The 25,362-nt window shown below is 33.9% G+C and overlaps 1 protein-coding gene across 6 annotated transcripts in view; it reads right to left on the bottom strand.

Annotated features, from left to right (window-relative positions):
- Positions 1-25,362, bottom strand: part of NBEAL1 (neurobeachin like 1) — a 129,312-nt gene that overhangs the window by 90,546 nt on the left and 13,404 nt on the right. For 4 of the 6 annotated variants that reach the window (XM_032480043.1, XM_032480044.1, XM_032480042.1 and 1 more), the window contains 8 exons: positions 25,115-25,206; positions 20,869-21,030; positions 18,516-18,597; positions 17,824-17,951; positions 10,908-10,990; positions 6,594-6,679; positions 2,946-3,252; positions 1,376-1,482 (listed from right to left, as the gene is read on the bottom strand). In XM_032480043.1, the coding sequence (XP_032335934.1) occupies positions 1,376-1,482; positions 2,946-3,252; positions 6,594-6,679; positions 10,908-10,990; positions 17,824-17,951; positions 18,516-18,597; positions 20,869-21,030; positions 25,115-25,206 (1,047 nt within the window). Of the gene's footprint in view, positions 1-1,375; positions 1,483-2,945; positions 3,253-6,593; positions 6,680-10,907; positions 10,991-17,823; positions 17,952-18,515; positions 18,598-20,868; positions 21,031-21,462; positions 21,509-25,114; positions 25,207-25,362 lie in introns of those variants that run through there. The other 2 variants (XM_032480045.1, XM_032480046.1) reach the window with 2 other exon arrangements.

Consider the following 25,362-nt stretch of genomic DNA (forward strand, 5'->3'; position numbering starts at 1 on the left):
GTACATATCAAGAACCTTAACAGTATTTCTATTTTTCTATTCTTCTACATTTTCCACTCATTTACAAGTTGTTTTTATATAACATTCCCTAATTTAGAAAGTTTATGGCCTTTGATCTAGCAATTCTACTAGAAATAGAATTCTATGAAACTTGGAAAAGTTATGTAATAGCAAAAAAAATTGGAAATAAATTTAAGTATCTACCAAGAGGGAATAATTGAGTAGGTTACTGTACATCACTTAATATAATAATATGTAAAATCAAAACACATGAAAATGCTAATGAAATAATCTTAGGCGAAACAAAAGCACAAAAACATATGCATCAAATGCTCACACTAAATGTTAACAATGCATAAGAAAAAGGACTTTAAAACTCAACAATGACAAAAAAGCTAAACAATCCAATTAAAAATGCACCAAGGACTTGAATAGATGTACGTGAAAAGATGCTCAGTATCACTAATCATTAGTGAAAAGCAAATCAAACCACAACGAGATACCACCTCACACCCATTAGGATGGCTATTAAAAAGGAAGAAAGGAAAAAAAGAAGACGAAAGAAGAAGGAGGAGAAGAAGAAGATAATAAGTGTCGATGAGAATATGGAGAAATTGGAAGCCTTGTGCATTGCTGATAAGAACGTAAAATGGTGCAGCCACTACAGAAAACAGTAAGGTGGTTTCTCAAAAAATTAAAAATTTAATTACTACATTATCCAACAAACCATTTCTAGATACATGCCCAAAGGAATTTAAAGTAGGATCTTGAAAAGATATTTGTATACTCATATTCATAGCAACATTATCCATAACTGAAAGGTGGAATCAAAACAAGGGTCCATCAACAGATGAGTGGATAAACAAAATGTGGTATGTACATACAATGGGATATTATTCAGTCTTAAAAAGGAAGGAAAATCTGCAACATGCTACAACATGGATGAATCTTGAGGACATTATGCTAAATGAAATAAACCAGTCACAAAAAGACAAATTCTTTATGATTCCACTTTAATGAGGTACTTAGAGTCGTCAAAATCATAGAGACAGAAAGAGCTGTAGCTGCCAAGGGCAGAGGGGAGAGGAGAATATGGAGTTGTTTAATGGATATGGAGTTTCAGTGTTACAAGATAAAGAGTAACAGGGAATGGATGATGGTAACGGTTGCAACAACGATGTGAATTCATTTAATACCACTGAAATGTATACTTAAAAATGGTTAAGATGGTAAATTTTATGTTATGTGTATTTTACCACAACAAAAAAGAAAAAAATTTAGTTATAGTAATATGCTCGAAAGAGAATCAAAACATAAACAAAATAATAGCTTCTTAAAATCAAAGACAATAGTAATAGTAATAATAGAAAAATACCTTGCAGTTCTGTAGCAGTCGTATGAGATGTTCAAAGCAGTTACTGTTAAGAAAAATGGCCTGAAGAACCGGCCGATCCGTGCAGTCTAACATGGCTGTGATGGTATCTAGGAAAAGAAAAACAAAATTGCCCAGTTATAAAGCAGAAAATTGGGCATCACAGAAACATTAACTCTAGTCATATATGTAATTCAGGCTTTTCAGTTGACAAACCGATATAAATTAATCAGGAAATAATAGGGATAACAAGTAGAAAACAAAATACTTATTACTTAATAAGAAAAGTGAACATTTTTATACTTTATTATTAAAAATACTTAACTTTTTGTATATGAGTGATATATATTTCCCAGAGATTTACTTAGGAGTTCTTCCATTTTAGTGGTTAAGTGTAATAAAATGTGGTTCTCAACTTGCTATCAATAAGCAACACTTGGTTATGTTTGGCAACATAGTCTCATATATATAGCGTAAAATTAACATATGGTTATCATGAAAATGAGATTGAGGTAATTAATCCATCTGTGATGATGTTTTGTTCTTGTTTCCTACTGAAGGATGCCCCCATTCAGAAATTAGGGGAAATTTGGCATAGGTAATATGAGTTCATAATAAAAGAGAAATCCATTCAGTGAAGACTCAAACTTCCTTATAAACTTGCAATGTATAGTAACTATAAAACATGACATGTTATAAGATAAAAAAATAGAAGATGTATAAGATGAATTTTATTTTCCTGCAAAAACCTTGTAATTAATCATTTAGTTTCACCAAAATTTTGATGTCCAGTATTTTTAAACTGGACACGACACACGTAACCACACAAACATTTTTTTGTCTCTAGAGCTATACAACAAACCATTAATGCTGGTTATTTCTGGGCAGTAGGATATAAAAAACTTTTTCACTTTTACTTAACTGAGTTTCCTAGTTGAGCTGTAATGAAAATATTTTATTTCTATAAAAAGGGATTCTCAGTTAACAATATTAGTATCTATCAATCTAACAGGAATACCTTAAGAAATCACTTGCTTGCAAAGAGAGAGAGAAAAGCATAGAATATCACAAAGCAACCAACACAAACAGAGGGAAAGAGAAACAAGACACACATACAGAGGATCTGAGGAATTAAAACAAAACAAAAAACCAGAAACCCTCAGGAGGTTGAAGTGATCTCTATAGAGATGTTATAGAAGCATACACAAAATTGATTGTATGTGACTCTTTGTCATAGATTAGAAACTACAAACGGCACTTTCTGAAAATTTACTTTTCCTAGAATTTCAAAATCACAGCTGATTTTCTTTTTAAGATTGCTGCTTTTGGCAGATTACAACTTTCAAAAAAGAATATAGAGGATCGATTTTGTTATTGTCAAAGCAAAGATGTGAAAGACAAATCAATTCCATATTAATAAAGTCAAAATCTAAATAGTCACACAATATCTGAATTAAACAATCAATATTTCCTATACAATGGCCTTGTATTCTAAATGAAAGTGGAGAATACAAAAAAAAAAAAAAAAAGACTCAGAGGAAGTTGAATATAATAAACCTTATCAAATACTCACTCAGCATTTTGATCTGTAGCGCTATGAACCGGCTTTCCCATTGTCTGGACCTCCTTTGATTAGGTAAAGCTGAATGATCTGAATTTAGTAATTTAAAATAGTTCTCCAAAATAGTGCTAGTTTCCACTTGACGCTGATCAGAACTGCTAGTAAGAAGGATATGTACCACTTCGGTAAGGCACTTCAGAGTAAGTTCTACCTTTCTGCCCACTTCTTCAGGATTGCTGTCCTCCCAAGAATCACAATCAGCCAAAACTCTCATAAGAACTTCCATGGTGGCTGGAGAAATTGCTTGCAAAGCATTCCTCTGAAACATGAGAGACAATAAAAATGAAACCCTAACCTAACTGAAGTTCTGTATGTTTGCAAAAACAAAGAGAATTTAATAAATCTGCAGACCTTTGTAAGACAAGGTAAAAAAATTTTTAGACAGATACTCTGACAGGCACTGCTAGTGTTTTACACATATAAGGTCTTCATTTCTTCACTAATAAAATTCAGATTTTTTTACAGCTGGTAACCTGTCCATGTAGAAAACTTACTTACCACCCTCCCTTGTAGCTAGGGGCAGCCATGTGACATAGTTCTGGTCAAGAATATATGCCAGTATTGACACAACATTGTAAAGTGATTATAAATCAATAAAAAACGTTAAAAAAAAAAAAAAAGAATATATGCCAGTAGACTACAAAGAGGATATCACTTTACAAATAAAAAAGGGAAGGACCCTGTGCTCTTGGCCCTTTCACCTTGTTTCCTGCCTGGAATGCAGACAAGAAGCCTGGAGCCATCTTCATGTCATGAAGAAACAAGTCCCAGAATTAAAAGAGCAGGCTACTGAGCAGAACAGGAACAATGAAGGACCCTAGTCCTTGATGATATCACTGAGCTGCAGTGCCATCCCAGAACTGCCTACACCTGGATTTCTTATGCAAAAATACAAATAAACCCATCAATTTTGCCTAAGCCTCTCTCAGGTTTTCTGTTTTCAGCAAATGACATGTATCATTCATATCATTTTATTCTAAATAATACAGACACAGAAGAGGACTGGCTGGGTTCTGATTCTACAAACATATTTCTGAAATTCTAAGTAACTGGTAGTTATTTGAGGTGATTCATTAAACTTGAAATAAACAATATACATTGCCCTAAACTGTTAAACTGACATATAATAAATCAGAATATAATTATGCAAAATCATCTTAAATAATAATACTTAGGCCATTTGGACTTGTTATTATCAGTGTGATAAATAATACCAAAAATAACAAGTCTTACCAGGGAAGACTGCTGATGGCCCATCCAACATCAATTTTCCTCCCCTTCCTTATTAACGGAACCCCTGATGTTTTGATGGACACATGGCCACCAGGAATAAAGATTACATTCCTAACCTCCCTTGCTGCTAAGGAAGCTGAGGTAATAAGTTTTATCAAATTTTTTATCTGAACATATTTGCATCTTTGCAGCTACCTGATGGTCTCGAAATGAGATTAAAAAAGACATCAAATGTCAGCTTTTCAGTATCTCCTTGAAAGATAACTGGCACATGCCATTTGTCTCCTTCTTCATCTCGCCCTCCATCTTTGTGCCCAAAATGCAGACAGGATGACCAGAACTCTGGAAGCTATTTTGTACCACAAGAAATAATAGTAAGGATAACAAAATTGACATTCAAAAGGAAACTGAATCCTTGAAGATCCTAGAGCCACCAGATAAACTGCTTACTGCTATTTTTTTTTTAATGAGAGAAAAAAGTAAGCTTCTAACTTATGCTGACAGAACTTTAGTATTTACTGCGATTTTCATGGAATCATAAATCTGAAACACCTGTGATTTACTTCGTTCTTACAAGTGCAGGCACTTAGTTAAGTGCTTTACATATACTACATGTCATTGGGTCCTTATGACTACCCTGTAAGTGCTCCTATTTCCATATTATAATCAGAGAGACTAAAACACATGTAAATAGTTTATCCAAGGTCACACAACTATTTAGAAATGACATAGGGTTTACACCTACGACAGTCTGACTCCAGAGCCCTTGCTCTAAACACAGCAGGAAACAGAATAAATATGCTAATGGACAGTGCAGACATGATGCTTTGGAAAGAGAGACCAGTCATTGGACTTCAATTTTTCACTCTTTATGACAAAGCCATTTTTGTCTTTAGATATTCAATTCATCTAGATACCCTTGTGCTGAGGCTTCTGATTTCAATATAGTTGTAACTATAGCTATAAACTGATTATAAAAATTTTGAGTACTTTCAGTACATAAAAATAATAAAATGGCCTTCCAATATCTACCTGATTTCCACATGAGTTTTAATTACTAGAGGTCTCTCAGGGCTTGACTACTCCCAGGTACTAAGAAGAAGAAGCCTGGGTATGTTCAAAAAGGGAACATGATCCAGCCAGCTTCTCCATTAGTCAAAAACAATGTCATTTCCAATTTTATTCATGTACACTTATTAATCCTTACTCTTAGTAGTGGAGAAATGATGGAAATGGGGAAGTACCAAAGCAAAAGAAGGATATCAGCCAATAAAGGAAATGACAAAGCAAACAAGCTGAAAAATAAGATTCTGGTTAGTCTCTCTCTCTCTACAGAGTGAAGGGGAGAGGGCAAGGTAGCCCACTAGGAAACCCAAGTAATACTATTAGCAATACCTGTGATTCTGTGATCAATAGAAATCATACACATTTTCATTATGTATTATAGTTGTATTATCTTTTTTTAAACATTTTTTATTGATTTATAATCACTTTACAATGTGTCAAATTCTAGTGTTCAGCATAGTTGTACTATCTTGAAACATCATTTATGTTCATCTCTTGTTTGAAATAACGTTAATCACTAGACTTGCTACTATATTTTCTATTTGATGTGTTATAAAGAAGCACGTTACAATGATACAGATTTGTTTTATCAATATTTTAGTAACTGCATTTCAGTATAATTGCCTTTGTGATCATATGTATTTTACTGTAGGCATGTGGAAGCATTCTGACAAGGCGCTACATTAGAACTGCCAAAGGGGCACAAAAAGTACCTTTGATCTAAACTATGTAGCTAAAGAAAACATGTAGAATGTTCTTTCTAGACTATAATCCTGTCTTCAAATAGTAGCTAGACTCAAAGTTTAACACAGGCAGCTTTAAAGATGTTCAACTTAAAAAAAAAAACATTACTAGAATTTCTTTCTTGTAAATAACTGAAAGCTAATTGAGTTTCTTGAAAAAAATGCATATAAATCTTGTACATATGTATTTAGTAATTGTAAATAGACAGAAGAGTGACTAAATTCATATGTCTTGAAATGAACTAATATGGCTAACTATCCTCTATATTCTAAAGTAAGAACTGGAAGCAGAAAGTCAACACAACTGAGAACTTAAAATACCAAAAACTGTTAAATCTGGTTATTTATGCAGTAATTTTATTGTTAGTACTAATATTATTACTCAGGTTTGGGGAAGTTAATAAATAAAGAAGTAAATTAGTTTTAAACAAGATCTAAACTCAGAAAAATGTTTGTATGGTTCATGAAATTATAAAAAGACAGATAATTCATTAAATAATCGAAGGAAAGCTTTTTGCACTGTTAACTACTATTGTATAATGTTCAACACATTCCTCACCTGCCCACCAGCTACAATGGCTCCAAAGAGATGCAATAAGCAACATTTAAGACTTTCCTTGAGATGTTCACTTTCTTGAAAACACTCTGTAAATATAATACACAAAATAAATAAATAAGATTTCTCTTTCACATTATGATTTATCTCTAAGGAATGTCTGACACTGAAAAATTAAAATCTCTTTGTGAAAGGCTAAAATTTGTTAATAAGGTTGATATGCACCCTTTTATAGGAAAGGAAAAGAGAAACCATCTATCAGGTAATATTTTAGATACTTTATGTTAGCTCATTTAATTCTCATAATACTCCACATGAGGATGATAGTTTGCCCTTATTTATAAGTGAGCAAATAGAAGATCAAAATTTAATATCCTGCCTAAAGTCATAGGGTTACTAAGTGACAGAGCTAGAAATTATCCCAAATCTGACATAAAATCAGATGTCTTTTTACTACTACTATTATTACTGCCTCTTATTAGTATAATTGACTATAATTGTTCAATTACAAAATTGAAAGAGTTGGACAAAAAGATTTCCTGAGTCCACTCCAGGGCCTATATTCTAAAGTTCTGGTACCAACAGTAATCTTTCTTTTAATATTATAATTCTATTATTTTTAAAAGATTATATATGTGCATGAGAAAGAAAAATTAGAACAGTATAAAAGAACTGACAAGAAAAAGTAGGTCTCCCTCAATCCTCCTTGCTCCCCACACCTTAAAAAAAAGCTCTACATATTCTACTGCATCATGCTTTTTTGTTCTTAATACATTTTTTATTATGTATTAAGAATTACGCATGTATGTTAAGATGCATTATTACATGTTGACATATACATCTGCCTTATTCATTTTTATGACTGGAGAGCATTCCACTACAATGACGGAACTTAATTTATTTAACCAGTTCTCTACTGATAAAGGTTTATGCTTTCCACCTTCTTTGGACACTGCTAATAATCCCATAATGAGTATCTTTTTGCATACATCATAACACACCAAGACAAGAATATAACAATAGAATTATTTCCAATCTTATACACAAGAAACATTTCCAAAAAGAAACAGCTGTGAGTTAAAAATATTGGTAGAAATTTAACATTAAAAAAATTAAGTCATTCCAGCTATGTCGGAATAACTGTCACTACACATGGCTTCCTGTATAAATGACTAGAAAATTGGACAAAATAGTTTCTAGAGATTTTTAGGTTCTAAAAATTTGCCTTCTGTTGTGAAACACAAGAGAATGAAACCAAAGTGAGCCCAAGGATCACCTCTACTTCTGTTTCGTTAGACATTTTCTGAACAACTGCACAGAAAGGGGAACCCCTAAAAAAAGTGGCTATTTGCTGAGTTAGTAGACAGATAAAAAGTATGGGGAGGCCTAGGTAGCTGGAATATGTGAGGAAATATGGAATGGAAGAAGCCCAGAAATACACAAATGACTTAGCTGGAGTCCAAGTATCAACATTCAAATATTAGTACAAAATCCCAAAAGACAGGCAAAACCCATCAAGAAGTTGTAAACTGAATTAACTGTCAGATTTCACACAGATAACAGAGTTCTATTCAGTCACAGGAGACCCAAAGAAAACATATATAAAGGATATAAAAAGACTCTAATCATAAGATTGCTGGAGTGTCAGATATTGTATTAGTACATGACAAAACAGGTAAGGAATATTATCAAGGTAAGGCAAGGAATATTACCATGGATAGACAGGGTCATTTCACTAACAAAAATAGGCCATGAATGTCCAGCTCTTTTTTTTTTTTTTCATCTGCAATAGTTTATTTTAAAGGCTTTACAAGAACCTGGAATAAACACCTTGGGATAAATTAACAAAATATTTGTACAGTCTATATGCTGAAAACTACAAAATACTGACTGAAGAAATAAATAACATACAAACAAACAATGAGATCTATCAGACTTATGAATTGAAAGTTTCAATATAGTTAAGGTGGCAATTCTCCTCAAATGGTTCCACAGATTTGATACAATCTCAATCAAAACCCCAGAAGGACTTTTTGTAACATTATTGAAAAATGGATTCTAAACCATATATGAAAATGCAAAGAATCCAGAAGAGCCAAAACAATTATAAAAAGAAAAAAGTTGGAGGGCTTAATGACTCCAGGACTTAATATAAAATCACAATAATCAGTACAGTGTAGTAACATCATAAAGGGAAACATGTGGAACAAAAAAGAGAATCCAGAAATCAACCCACATTTTACAGTCAACAGACTTTTGACAAATGTGCCAAGGTAATTCAGCGGAAGAAAGAACAGCTTTTTCAACACATGTTGCATAGCAATAATGGAAAATCTTAAGCTAGACAGAAAATATTAACTCAAAACAGATATCTGACCTAATAAGAGAAAACAAAAGAAAATCTTCATGGCCTTGAGGTAAGCAAGATTTCTTAGGTAAGGCACAAAAACCACAGCTCATAAAAGAAAAAAATTATAAATTACATTCCATTAAGATTTAAAACCTCTGTGCTTTAAAAGACTATTAATTAAATGAAAAAGGCAAACTGAATAGGAGAAAATACTCTGATCAAGTTTGGAAAAATTTTAGCATAAAAAACTATAACTGTAAAACACTGAATAAATAAAAGTCACTGAATTCACAGTGATACACAAAAAAAGAGAATAATAAAACTTATTTGCCCCACTAGAAGTCAGTATTATTTAAATTTCTTTTGAAAACAGATAGTAATAGGGAAAGATTTAAGTATTTTATCTAGCCTTTTTAGGAAAAGTTGTAATTTATCCCCAGGTGATAAGGGAAAATTCTTTTTTACGGAATACATCAGTTGACAGAAGTATAAGGATAGAATGTGAAAGCCACAATACCACAGCCCTCAATGAAATAACTGATCCAGGCAAAGATTATCAAGGGATGCAAAAATACTAGATGAAAACTGTTGAAAAACAAGATATTCACCCTATTCCAAAGTCTCATCCCAAGGAAAACTTGCAAAAGGAAAAACATCTTTATAATCAAAAGATCTATCACTACTGTGAATAATGGTTAACAAAGGGTAGGGAAAAAAAAAAACAAAACCTTCTCCTTCTCTATAGACAATGGACCAAGTATTTTATCATTGGAAATCTGACCAATGTGGACAATCAGTGACAAATATGTTACCAGACAACATTGCTTATGGTAAAAATGGCCCTTGATCTGGACTAGGAAGACTACGATAACTATAAATACCTGATGGGAACTCATAACCTTGGGCTTCCCTGATTGCAGTGTCATTTGTAAGCTGGGAATTTCCCTTCCCAGGATTTGGAAGTAATCATGGTTATTACAAGGTATAAATGTCTTCTGTGGGCTACTGCACTTCAAAGCCAGGGTGGCTCACACACCCATCAGTTTGGTCTCATACCCTCACCTGGAAAACCCAAGAAAAGCCATTAGAAAGGTGTCGGATCTCCTCCTGAGCAGAAACACCTACACTGTTCTGCTGGCATGCTGGGTTTCCTATTGCGGACATAGGAGTTTGATTATCTAGCCAAAGCCAGTATCACTACCAGTAGTCAAGCAAAGTGGGCACTGAAACTTTGTTTTCAAGCAATCAAAGGACTATTTGGCTAGCAGACATTTGGCCCTGTTCAAAATGTCCGTAAGATATTTAGTCCACACCAAAAGGTCCTTGATATTTGGTCCTGTCCAAAATCATTTGGCATGAACCAAATATGCTCATTTTGGATAGGACCAAAGTTCAAGGACCTTGTGGCATGGCCACATGTCTTATGGACATTTTAGTCAGGATCAAATGCCCTGAAAAGGACTATTTCTGTCTTATTTTATTTCTTAGGGGGAAAAGAAAAGAGAACTGGAGCAAATATAGTAAAATGGCAAAATGTTAAGATCTCACAAATATGAATGGGAAACACTAGGTGTTCCTTTTATATTCTGCAAAATTTTCTATATTCTTGAAATATGGCATAATCATTTTTTTAAAGAAAGAAAACCAGAGTCCATATAGGTAGGTCACACACATGAGGGCTAATTCTCTCAAGTTTATTTTCAATAAAAAATCTAAAGTTCTAAAACAAACTGCTGTCATTAAAACACTCAGCTCTTCTCAAATGAAAAACACTTCAAGAATAGTAAATTAAATAAAACCAAGAACAATTAACCACAACAAAACATGAATCAAGTACTCTAGTGATAGGTTCTTAGAATCTTTATCTTATAAACACACAAGCTGAATCAAGGTCAGAATCAATAAAAATAAAGAACAATCAGAGTAATATCAGAATCAAAGCAAGAGAAATCAGAGCTGTTACTTACGGTAAAAGAAAGGGACAAACTCCACTGTGAGAGAAGCTGGTTTATATTTCTGTCTGCTCTTTTCCACAGTACTAAGGATTCGTCTATCATTAAAAAGAAGTTAATGTCAAATTATATCAGGGACAAGTAGACATGGTACAGTTACAAAAACAATTATAAAATTAATTTACTTTTTTACTTTTGATTTGTGTACTGAAAAATAAATCACCAGGAGAAAAGGAAGTCTAGCCAATGATTTAAATGCTCACGAAAAAAGCATTCTTTCTTTTGAATGAAGCAAAAAAAATTTTAATGATTAACAGTCATACACAGCAGCCAGGTGAAGTCTTCGTACAATTGGAAATAGAAAAAGGAACTAGCCATTTAAAATTTCCAATCTATAAAAGAACCTGTTTAGTAGTACTGCTGATTTGACACCTAAGGAAATAGCTATTCCTACACTGCAACTGAAATTCATCAGAAATCAGGCTACCCTGTGCCAGTTTCCAAAACTCTCGCTAGACACAAAGACTCCAGACCACTGGCTTCTTCCATTTGAAGGATATAGATCCAGAGGGCCGGGATTATTTTTGTTTTTAAACACAACTCCAGTAGTTTTGATGGCTGAAATATTTCTATAGAGTTTGATGTGGCCAACACAAACAGCATGCATTTTTGCCAAGAACATTTCAATTCAAATGAGTCTCTGAGTTGGGCATGGTGGGTGTGGGGATTATGGAATAAAGATTACTGTTAGAATCATACATCAGCAACTGATGGACTGCTGGGAAAAAAAGACATTTTTTTCATCCCCTGAAAAAGCTCTTAACACTGTTACATAAGGTCAACAAAAGTGGAAAATATTTAAAGAAGAGCCACATAGAAATTCCATAAATTCCAAATATTATCTACTGATAAAGCATTAGATTATAATGTCTTCTTAATAATCTGGAGAATATTCAATTGAGTTACTGAAATAATTTTCCTTATAATTATTCAAAACGAGAAAGACAAGCCAACTGACCACAATAAGTCAAATCGGATAGGCACAGCTGGACCCAATATGGAAAGAATAAAGAGTTTTAAAATCTAGATCTAATATCCAGATTCACTAGAAATCATATCAGACACCATTTGCTATTGCACTGCTTTCCAAATCTATGCCTATTTCCACTGTGTAGAGGTCTTCAGAATTATCACACTTCTGTATTTATTTTAATTACAAATATAACATCTTAGAACATTATTGGATCTTGCTACTCTATTAAGACCATTATCAAAGACTTTTTTTTAATATCTGTATGACCATACAAGTATTAGTGGAGTTTCAAATAAAAAAATTAAGTCATAGGCCGTTTTTCCTTTCCTGGATTGGCCCGCTCCCAATTCTCGGAAGTGTACAAGCTTTCACTACTTTTTTTTTACTTCACTAATAAAAATCTTGTTTATATCAAAAAAAAAATTAAGTCATGCTTTAAAAAAATCAGTCATGTGGTTGAAAAATTAATTTTAAAAGGATGAAATCTGATTTAGCTTTCAGTTAGGTTTTTCCATGAGATTATTTATATCTTAAACATTTATTATAAATTATATTAATTAATATATTGGATATATCCTACCCAAAGATCCAGTGCTACAAACAACAACAATAAAGATTCTCTTTTGATTATAATGAAAATTTATTCCTGCAAGTGTGATTAATGACTCATTCTAAAGGTACTATATTAGATGTAACATACAAATACAAATAATTTCCTTTATAGTTGTGGAAAACTTAATATGCTAAAATAAATAAAAGGGATGAAAACCATTATACATAGCACAAATACTAATGCATAAGTAGTTTGCACTGCATCTCAGTAAGTTGAGACAGAACAGCTAAAATGGTACCATTTTTAAAACAGCATACTCGGTAGCTCCGTTGTTAGCTGCTATCTGGGCCAGCATCTAGCACTTAGCAGATGCCAGCACATATCAACAGGTTGCTGAGAGGGATGCAAAATGTTTACCTGCATCTTAGTTTTCTAAGTTTATGTCCCCTGATCTATTTTTCTGTGCTTCTTTTTATGTACTCCTATCATATTTAGAATATAACTGTTTTTCTTAATTTTGAAACTTTTTATCTGGAAATAAGTTCAAGCTCTTACAAAAATTGCAAGAATAAAAATAGTACAAAGAACTTCAAATAGAGTTTACCTAAGTTCATTGTTAAAATTTTATCCTAAATGCTTTACAATTTGCTCACTCTCTTTCCATATATTTATCCATATATTTACACATATATTTATACAGAAACATATTCAGACATATATTTTTCAGGACATCACAGGGAAAATTATGAATATTATGGCCTTTTACCTCTAAATACTTAAGTGAATAATTCCTAGGAATAGGGATACTGTCTGACATAACATCACAGTACAGTTATAAATTTCAATACATTTAACATTAATGTAACACATTTCTATAATCTACCACTCATAATCTAGTCTGTCAACTGGGTCTAATAGTGTCCTATAGCAACCCCCACCCCCACCCCTAAGTACAGTTTCCTGTCCATGGGCAGGTATTGCAAATACTTGGCTGCACATTTCTTTAGCATCCTTCAATCTGAAACATTTCCACAGCCTTTCTCTATAACACTTTTAAAGAATGTTGCCTCCTAGCCCCTCCTTTTAGTCATTAAAATGTCCTTCTTTTGGGGTTTGCTTGATGTTTCCATACATTTACAATTCAGAGTATGCACTCTTGGCTGTAGTATTATACAAGCAATGATGTGTCCTTCTTAGAGTATCACAGGTGGAGGCACAAGATGTCCACCTGCTTTTCAATGATGATGTTAATTTTTATCATTGATCAATGTACTATCTAGTACATTACAAACTAATTACTAATTTTTCCTTTACAACAAATAAGTAATCTGTGGAGAAACATTTTAAAACCATGCAAAAAATATGTCCCTAATCAAAACTTCCCCCTAGATTTAGCATCCTAATCCATGACTTTCCTATGATGTGTGCAAAACGCAGATTATTTTCCCACGGCAGCATACTCTGTACAGTACTAACTGGCATTTGGCCTTCTAATGTAAGCAAGAGACCTCTCTTCTCCCCTATCTACTCCTCACCCTTAAATCTTCATCAATCAGTCACTGGTATAGACTCATGACTTCCTTTTTCCCCCCAATGGTTTATAAGTCTTTACTGTAATTAATCATTTTCATGTATATATTGTCCCAGATTTGGCCAATAGGAACCCCAAGGCATAATTTCATATAAATTATTTTTCTCTATGCCCAGGCAATGAGTCCTACTGAACTTACACTGGTCATAAAGTAGGAACCCAAAAAATAAAATTTTAAATAAATGCTTGAATTAATAAGTCATTTTCAAGAAAGATTTTTTTCCCTACACTTATTTTAGTTCCATTTGAAGAAATCTTTTTAAATATGATAGATTCCACAAAGAGAATCAAAATTGGGCTACTAGATTAATCAGATCTATATTAATTTAATTAAATTACATACAAAGATATGAAAACATCCATATATTTCATCAAACAAGAAATACAATTTTAAATGACTTTGTAATTGGAATTATGCTAATTTTAATTAAATCTGTTCTAATCTGTTTTGCTCTTTTGGTAAGCAAGAAGCATATACAATAAGAAAACATATACATTCCAAATTCCTATTTAACTTCAGAATCAGATTAATATATAAAGTCTAAGTTATTGCTATAGTTCCCTTGTATAGATCTTCCATCAGCTATAGATTTCTCCAAATTCCATGATTTATTTGCATTATGTTTCATTTTCCTTTCAATGTCAAAGTCAAAGGAAACCAAGTCTGACTCTCTGTTTTACCATTTACCTTTGAAGCAGTTGCTACTATTACCAGCAAAATAGCTATGCGTATTAGAGATAGTACATGGAGAGCTTCCAGCATAATTCCTGGCATATATACTGCACACCTTCACGAAATGCCACCGCTCATCCTCTACTCTTTGTTTTTTCCTGTTGTCATCTTACATGCACAGAATTCTCATTCTACATTATGTTACAATGTTTAAATGTTTTCTTCTTGGCAGCGAGTATACCTCAGTGATAAAAAGCACACTTTACCTGGGTTCAATCCCCAATACCTCTATTTAAAATAAATAAATAAAGTTCTTATTTTAAAAAGTGTTTTCTTCTTTTTTGGGGTCCCAAAAGTTCTTTTTGTTTTGAACTACCAATTTAATTTAATTTAATTTGTTATCAGATATCGTCTCTCCTCCTTAAAACATTACCTTAGATTTGCCATTACTAATAAGTCTAAAGTGGGAGATGAGGAAGTAGCAATAGTGAGAGGAAGAGATAAAATTTCCTTATGAAATTCTGGCATAAACTTCAAAACAGAGAGAACACTGATTAGTTGAGAATCAAAGTGCTATATGAGTAGGAAGGCTACAAATGGAGCACTATTATGTGCCTCTTAAAGTCTTTAAAGAGTCATGAACAGTATACTGACAGAGGGGAAAGTAGTGCAAGTGCTGTCTGCCAACTATTTCCTGTCTACTCCTTCCAGTCACAAGGTAGAACTAACTTCTTGGTCTCACTGTGGTAATTGGGGACATGATTTCTGAATGAAAGTGAGGAATGTCATACATCACAACCAGACAAGCATTAAATTGCCAGTGCGAGACATTTCAGAGCTTCCTTTTCTGTCTCACATGGTAATTAGCAAAACCTTAGATGCTCACTGTTCTGTCTGCTTAGGATCTTAAGTGAGTATGATGAGTAGAGGCTCCCTGCCAACCATGGTAGACAGACAGCATGAACGAGAAATAAACCTTTGTTATTCTAACCCCTTGTTTGTTACTGCAGCTTATCCTGACTGATATGACACCTTTGCCAAGACAAACACAAAGCACTTTCTCACTGGAAGAAGAGACATATTAAAGTTCAACAAAAAAGGAAGTATTCAGAAGGTCATTAGTACCTTCCCACTAATAAACAATCAAGAAAAGTATAAGAACAATGTGATGGTTAATTTTATGTGTCAATTTGGAAGGTGTTTTTGGATGAGACTAACATTTAAGTTGGTAACCTCTGTGTAAAGGAACTGCCCTCCAGAAAGTGCCTCATCTAATCAATTGAAAGCCTGAGTAGAATAAAAAGACTGGCCTCTCCAAGCAAGAGGGAATTCTCCAGCGGACTACCCTCTGACTTCATCGGTACCATCAGTTCCAGGTCTCCAGCCTGACTGCTTTTGAACTGGGACTGAAACTGGAACACTGGCTCTCTAGCCTTCAGACTGTAACTGCACCACTGGCTTTCCTGGGTTGCAAGCCTTTCAGTCCATATTGCAGATTTAGACTGGCCAGTCTCTATAATCACATGAGGCAACCTCTTCCAATAAACCTCCTCCTTTACACATACACACATACACAAGCGTACACACACACACCCCTACTAGTTGTTTTTATGTAGAACCCTGACTAAAGACAACATCTTTCAACACACAAAGGAAAGCAAATATATAAATAAGAGATAAGATTGTTGTATGTAATAATTGGAGTATTTATTCCTATTATTTCTATTTGATACTTCTTGCTTTAACTAAAGGATGTGTTATTTCAATAAAATATCACTACATAGAACATACAAAGTATTACCATATAGTCTACATATGGTAGTCTCCAAACATGTTCTCTCAGCTACCAATTCTTGACCATCAGCTAATGATGGCTATTCAAATAAGGATATACTTTACCCTAAAAACCCTGAAAAGCCTATAAAACTCAAACATTTTGGTAATGAAATGTTGCAGGAAGTAGGAATTGTTTATAAGTATGTCAGGTTAAAATTGAAAATGAAAATATCTTGAGACTGAAAGTATAGCAGATTTGGGAGACATAAAGAGATCTGCTTGTGGTGATAATACAACTCTTCTTATTCTTTGCCCACAGGTAAGAAAGATATATGAATTTTTAAACTCTTTTCTTTGAGTTGTGTCCTGGTATTACGCCATTGTCACTACGCTCCATAACTATCATCATATATTCCACCTGCTCTGTGATGCTGGGACAGGCATTCTGCAATGCTACCCTGTATTTCTTTTTTTCTAGCTACCCTACTGTTGGGTTCACTAAATGGAGCCTGGAAGACTGAAAAGGGGAATGATTCCTTATTCTGTATTTTTTTTTTTTACCAGCCAACAGTTCTTAACTATGGCATTCATAGTTGGTTCTTGTCTTCAGCTGACTTTTGGCAATCCCAGAACCAGCCCCTTCCTGGCTGCTCAGTGATACCAGCACTGGCTAAGGGCTGTTTCCTCAGAAGTCTGGACCAACCACTGAGGGCCTCTTCTCTGAACTTCTACTTTCTGATAACTCCAATCTCTCCCCTTTGTTCCCACTGCCCAGTGAAGTGGCTGCTTCCTGAAGTCACTATCTCTGTATGACATTAGTGCCCCCTTTTGCTTTCAGAGCTCTCTCTTATCTATTTAACAATTTCCTTGTATTACAGTCTCTCTTTTTAAACCCCAATTTCTGTTTTCCTGACTAGACCCTGACTGACACAAGTTCCACAATTAAAAGTAAACACATGAAATACTGTTAAAATTCACTTTCAAATCATGAAATATGCTTTAAAAAAAGAAAATTTCTTGAAAAATATGTACACACTACTTGATGCTATTGTGCGCAGAGATTTTACCAAGATTATTAGCATTCAAAAGCATTACAGAATAAAAGCTCAGGGTAAATTTGTTATCTAGAAGTGGCATTTATCACTAATTCATTACCTCCAACGTAGTTCTCTATCTCAGAGATAAAGATAGGAGTCCTAGACACATCTTACCAATTGTTTTAATAGACAGTAAGACCTGCTTTGAAGAACTGTGTATATTATAACATTCAAGTTTTAAAGGAACATTATGATTTAAAAGACATACCCTGAAATTCTATGCCTCCAATTCCGATATGGGTCATATAAACTTTCACAAAATGCCAATGCATGGATCACAAATTCTTCTATTGATGTCTGATCTGCCAATTCCTTCTCTTTTTTTTTGCTTTTTAACTGAGAATTTAAACATAAAATTACATGTATTTAAAAATACTAAGCCATATAACATACTTACCTACATCATTAAAAGACTACATGTTTCATTCACCATCTTATAATAAATAATTTTTATTCAAAGAAGCCTAAGTTGCATTTGAGTTTGTAGAGGGTCACTTGATCATACAGACTGGATATAACCTCTCAAATTTTAAACATTTTCTAAGAAGGGTTTCAAATAAATAACCAAACATCTTTCCAAAAGAGAAGGTGCTTTCAATAAGAGGGCTATTTGATGAAAAAACAATAAATACATAAAATGTCAAATTGTGCCATTTTAAAAAGCCATTTATAAAACACTTCAACTTTTAAATTAAAATAACAAAATGTACTAATAATCACTTGTCTACTTTTAGATAATATGTATAAGATGCCTGAGATATGTAAGTACCCAATGATAATTTCAATGATATTCTCAATTATTACTTCCTCTGAAAACATTTAACTTTACTATATTTTAAAAAGTAAAAACTGGTTACTTTCAGTAAAGCAACAAAAAGGAATATATTAATTCACACCTACTTGCTGAATATAGAGTGTTGTCATGGTGATGACATGATTGATGTATGAGCAAGTCCCAATTTCTTCTACATTAGATAGATTTCTGTGAGAAAAAGAAAAGCCATATATTTATTACATGTGAGTAGTGAGAAAAATGTATCCTCATGTGTTCAGGTTGATTTTGAAAACACATGTTGGCAAATAAAATATAAATAACATTTATTAAAACTTAAAACCAATGTGGTTATATAATCGCTTTCTTACTGAGAATACAAAACACACCTCAATCACCATTTAACTACTATAAACAGAGAATGTTTAAGAAATACATGCAAATTAACATTTGTCATGAAAAACTGGAAAATATCACAAAGTAGAAATAGAAGAGAAAAAGTCACTAGTATTCTTACAATACAAACATTACATACATTTTGGATTATTTCTTTCCAGATTTGTTGTTATTTTCCTATGCAGATTCTTAGCTTGGTTTTTCTACATATCATTGCCATTATAACACATTTTGCATAGTTTTATAGTTTTCATCTTGCTTTCTGAAATTACAGTTCCCTATTTAGACTCATATATCTCCTTAAGTATATTAAAAAGCCTTGATAGAAGGGTGAGCATCTATACATACTCCAAGAGGGCGTAGTACATGCCTTGCTTAAAGCAGTGGGACAACAAGTGCTTGGTGCTTAATTAAAATATGGCCCTCCTTTTTATTCCATTTTGAGTAAGACTGAAGTATGACACATAAAGTGCTAACATGTACTCTAACATCACCAGTCTTTCTCTTGGCTGATTAAAAACCAAATTCTATTAAGACAAAAAACTCTATTATGTTCTAAGACACTTTAACCTTCAATAATATTTTATATCTTAAAATACAGTAGATGCTAAGAGAACAGAAAAAAGTAACTGAATTAGCAGGCTTCGTGGCAGAGAGGGTGTAGCTGAGTGGCAGAGTGCGTGCCTAGTATGCACAAGGTTCCGGGTTTAATCCCTAGCACCTCCATTAAAAATAAGTAAATAAATTAAAAACTTATTACCTCCTCCTGCCTCCCCCCCACAAAAAAACAGACTTCTTAGTGTAAGAAGTCAGACTGGCATGACATCTCTGAGAAAGGAAAGAATAAAGGCAGAGGTAAAATTCAAAACCCCTGTGGAGGATTCTGGGAAGATGACCCAGTGGGAAGCACCAAGAATCTGTCGCCCCAACTAGAAAACAGTTACACTGTCAGAAAAAGTTTGATGTGACTATTCTAGAACCTCTGAGTCTGTTGAAGGCTAGCAACTTCCAGGGGAAGATCTGGAGGTAAATTGGATTGACATCCTAAATTTCGGTCAATTTCAGCTATTAGCACATTAGCAGCTACCAATTCCTCACCTCCAGACGTGTGGTAAGCAGCTGTGCACATGTTCTAGGAGCAGCTTGCTAACAGCTTACAGGATCCAAGGTGGGCAAAAATGACCCTCTCCTCCAAATATTGGGGATCTGTGCTCTAATCACTGACTGATGGTTCTGATCAAAGAGGCAGGCAAATTATCACATATAAGGGATCCTTAATACAATTATTAGCAGACTTCTAATCAAAAACTCAGGCCAGAAGATAGTAGGATCTCCCTCACACTATTGTAAGCCACCTCCTTTTGGGTGAAGTAACTTCCAGGAGACTCAAAGGGTCATCCACGTTCTTCTGTTCATCTTTTGTTTTTTTCCCTTTTGGGAGCCAGATACTAAAGACCAGGACATACAAAAACAATGGCTTAAATGGGGAAAATGAGGGAGTGACCACACATGTTGAGGGAAAGGGTCAGAAAAGATCTGAGTAGACCTAATATTTACACAATTCAGGTTGGTCTTTAGCGCAGAGACACTCTCCAACAATCAAAAAACAAAAGCAATAAAAAATAACCAAAGGCAGCAAGCCCCAGGGAAGGGGGTAAATCTGATTTTCAGAGTTATCACATTATTAGATTCAAATGTCCACTATTTAATAAAAACAAAAATCAGAAATAGGGAAATGTGCCACAGTCGAAAGAAAACAAGAAATCAACAGAAGCTCCATGAAATAGGGAAATGTGGCACAGTCGAAAGAAAACAAGAAATCAACAGAAGCTCCATGAAAAGGATCTACTAGACAAAGACTTCAAAATAACTGTTTTCAAAATGCTCAAAGTACTAAACAAAGATGTGGAGAAAGTGAAGAAATTAATGTGTAAATAAAATGGAAATATCAATAAGGAGATTTAAAAAACTAAAAAGAAACTAGAAAGAAATTCAGGAGCTGAAAAATATAATCACAATAGTGAAAAATTAGCTAGAGGAATTCAAGGGCTGATTTGAAATGACTGGTTTATTTGTACCAAATACCTGCAAAGAATAATGAAGAACTTGACCAGCAAAATTGACAAGGCTTGTTGTTCTTCCTCTAACCCATCTGCCGTCTTCTGAACACACTGTAGAAGCTGGGTCCTCAGAACCTGCAGAATATTATCAGGAAGCAGAGATATTTCTGGAGGCACATCATCTACCCTACGATATAAGGGGAACAAAATAAGGAATGTTGAAATAAAGGAAGAAAATCTTTAGCACTTTAAATGAATTGCATTCTCAGCTCAAATCCTAAGGAAGCTCTTTTAGTCCAGATATTCTGTGCCTTCTTCTCTGCAAGGCACCGCCAGATGATTAGTGACATTTTAGAAGATTATTAGAGCAGAATGGTTAGTCTTACTTCAGATGAGGCTTACTGAAAAGAGGGAGGAAAAAAGTATTTAGTATTTTCAATTGTGCTACTTTTAAAGAAAATATTTTAAAATATAAATTAGTTCACCATCTACTACTTAGAAGTACAATATGTGTGTATACAACTTCTAAAAGAAATAGTAACTAGCAAATAAAAATGAAGTACCTATAACTAGTTTAATATCTGTCAACTGCTTTCCTAAATAAATAATATTTACCTACCTACAGGCTCCCTGAGTCATCTGATCAGAAGAGGGAGAGAAGATAACTAGCAGAAGGAAAGGAGAAAGATAAAGAAGTGAATGTAGAACCCCAAGCATGAGCATCAATAAAAGACTCAAAGTAATATATCAGTATTTTGTGACAACTGGTTTCAGTGTAAGAAGACTATATGATTCCTTAAGGGCAAAAGCCAATACCAGATGTAACTGGCTCTTCACGTATGCCTCTCACACTAAAATCCCCTAGATTCAAAGTCAGAAGCCTGCATACTAAATTCAATCTCTGTAAATGAAGCACCTCACTTAATCTCTGAAGTTCTCTAATCCATAAAATCATAACATTATCTGCTCTATTTCACTGGGCTCTGAAACCAGAAAGTCAATGTGCATTTTCAGCTTTGACATATGTAAAGAACTCTAAAAATGTAATGCATTTTAAATATATTATCTCTAAAGCCTAAGAATCCTTTCATAAGCCACTGTATACTAAAATCTCCCTGTCTCTATTAAAAAAAATACCCAAATTACAATGAAGCACTGTAAAGAGTGTCTATGATTAAATGACAGTTATACTTTATAATAGCCTCTTCTTCAGATAATACTTAAAGTATTAGTACTAATTTTACATTGAGTAAAAGGCTATTTCATTCACTGTGAACAGAAAAATCTGAAGCATGTTACCAGTACATACATAAATACATATGATAAAAATTATTAGCCTCTTTCTGAACAAACCTACCACATAAATTAATAAAGTATTTTATAAAATAAAAGCAAATCACAAAGCACATCTCTAAGGCTGCCAAATTCCATAACCATGTTACAAAAAATACATGTTTCATTTTAGTCTGGGCGTCATTTCACTTGCAGCTTTGGATTCTTTCATTCTCTCTTATTTATAGATGGCATCAGAAACATTTTTATATTTAGTTTTTTTTTTTCTGAAAAGCTAAAAAGAGGTGATTAGAAAAACCAGAGAAACTTCAAGATAACCAAATATTTAAATATAACTGATTTTCAAGACTATTCCTCCTTACTTTTCCAAAAATGTAAGTCAACAAGAAAGAAAATATTAGATTTCCTAATATTCCATTCTAGCTATTTAAAGGAATAGTTCCTGTTGTCCCATTTTCTATTTGCACATGTTTTTTATTTCACTGGATGGAAAATAAATTAGTTTCTAAAAGAGCAATATTTTTAAAGTGACTTACTATAAAATTGGGGTTTAGTTAGAACATGGTTTTATAAATAAAGCTGGAATTTGGGGCCATGTTCCTAATGTGATGAGGATTTAAGAATCTAGAATAATTTTCCCACCTCTAGGACTTTACTGCCCAAAATTCTAAGCTTCTTTTGAAATTTCTTTGAAATGTCCCAAATTCCAGAAATCTTTCCCACTCCTCCATTTGGCTACACAATGTCTATTGTAAACAGCTATCAACTGTTCTCTAACATAGGAAAAAGTCCTAAATTTTAAGGCTTTATAATCTAGTAAAAGCAATCCTTGCCTTGTGTTATGAATTCTTTAACTTGGAAATTCTAAATGAGATTATCTGTGAAACTCCTGTCTTTAAGGTGACTAGGCTAGTTTTATATGCCTTGCACATAACATTCACTTGAAAAACTGAAAGTTTTCTACTAGCAAAATCTAAATCATGGTTCAGTTTTTGGACAAAGATATAAAATATAATTTTAAATAAACCAACTAAATCATGAATTAAAAAACGCTCTTGGCATTCTTCATCTTACTTTAAATGTAGCAGCAATTTAAGTCTCCATAATGTTTTTAGAAATGACCTCCCAAGAAAGGAGACATTCTAATGTATGGATGATAACAAGTGCATCTTACAAAATGCCAAGCATTCAAAGGCCAAAATCCTGACTCCATAAGATCCTCAGGCTTACGATTTAAAGTGAGCTGTAAATTTTTAAAATAAAAGCACTTCTAAGCACAAACTACAAGAATACACTTGTATGAGTAGAAATCAGTGATACGTAATATTACTTTGAGTTCAAGATTTAATATTGATTTTCAACCTTCATAAACGTGCTACAAATAATCTAATGGGGAAGAATTCTGAATCTGTATTTCTAAATAATGAAGTTACTTATGCTTTCTGAGCATAACTACATACTTTCTTAAGTTCAATGACTTGGTCCAAAGCTGTAATGATTTTTTTTCTCTGAATTATTACAATTATCTCTTAATTGGGCTTCTCACCTTCAGTCTCAACCTTTTCCAATTCAACCTCCATAACGCTACCAAAGCATCTTTTAAACAACAAGCCGGATCTTGATACTCTTACACAGAAAATTCTTTAGCAGAGCCTTCTATCTTCCAAACAAAAAATCAAAGTCCATTAGCAATACATTCACGGTACCTCATGATCTGGCTCCCATTTGATTGTCCAGATTCAACTCATCCTGACTATCTCCACCCTCAAACTGCAAACATTTTCCTGCATGAAGATTTTTAATTCTCCAGATACTCTTTTTCATCATCAACACTACCCATTTCTCCCCTCCCCCTCTCAACACATCTCTATAACTAGAGTTCCTTTTGTGGCTAAAAGTGTCTCATTTCCCCAGTTTTTCACCACAGCCAAAATAATCTCCTACTTAACTAACAACTAGTAGGTCCACAAGATAACCTGAGACACAGTAAGAACTTTATCTGGGAAGTGGGCCTGGGAACTGTGAGACTGGGGAAATGGGGGTAGACAGAGGTACAGGAGAAAATATTTGTACTTCCACTTACACATTTCCATAAGCTTTTAATTTTTCCCTCATTTTATGATTTTCAAATCTAGTTTTAAAAAACTTCGCCTCCTCCAAGATGTTTCCTAAGGCCCTCTTCTAAAGCCAGGAAAAGAAGTAAGTTTCAACTAGAATGCCTGTCATAATAAAGAAATTTTATGCAAATGAATGAAGTAATTCATGATGGACTCTTGGATAGTTTCAATAAAGGGGCTGGCCACATCTGAAAGAGTCACCTCCCCCAACTTTCTGAGATGGGAGAGGAGCTGGAGACTGAGTTCAATCACACAGTCAATGATGTAATAAGACCCAACAAAACTCTGGACACCCAAAGCTCAAAGAGCTTCCTTCTCTGAACACACTGATGTTTAGGGAAAGCAAAATGCCCTGACTCAACAGGGAGAGAGCATGGAAGCCCTGCATCCAAGACCCTCCCAGGCCCTGTCCTTTATAATAATTCTGTAATCATAAGTAAAGGACATTTAGTGAGCTCTGGGAGTCATTCTAGCAAATTACTGAACCAGAGGAAGTCATGAGAACCCACAAATTAGTAGCTGGTTGGTCAGAAGTGTGGGTGGCTCCCAAGACTTGCAAGGGGAATCTTGTGGAGGACTTTGCTGTTAACTTGTGGGATCTGGCACTAACTCTGGGTAGTGTCAGAATTGAAGGGAACTGCAGGACACCCCGTTGCCAGTGCCTTACCAAAGTAAAGAAGAGGCTTCTAAAAGCCAGGTAAGACAGCTCTGATAAATCAGCAATGTCTGCCATGAAAGCAGGGTTATGCAGGAGTATCACATGTGTCATATAACTGCCATCCTTGTACTAGGACACCAAGTTAAGTTTTTGTGACAAAAATCAACAAAGTCACCCAAGGATAGGAAATTGTTTCTACATACCTGGTAGGCAGCTTTTCAAAGTCAACATCTAAGAATTGTTCATAGCTAGAAACAAAATTATCCAACCACAGCCTCAGGTAATCTGGATCTTTCTGAAATAAAAAAAACCATTGTAATATTAAGTATATGTCAGGTATTTTTAAAAAATGCTTTCATTCTTTTAACTGAGCAGATGTGAAATGATAAAGCTAAAGAAGCAACAATATGGGATCTCTAGTGATATTCAGGAAGACTTATGTGCTGTTTTA

This window comes from Camelus ferus, chromosome 5, assembly GCF_009834535.1.
Source record: "Camelus ferus isolate YT-003-E chromosome 5, BCGSAC_Cfer_1.0, whole genome shotgun sequence".
Classification (NCBI taxonomy): domain Eukaryota; kingdom Metazoa; phylum Chordata; class Mammalia; order Artiodactyla; family Camelidae; genus Camelus; species Camelus ferus.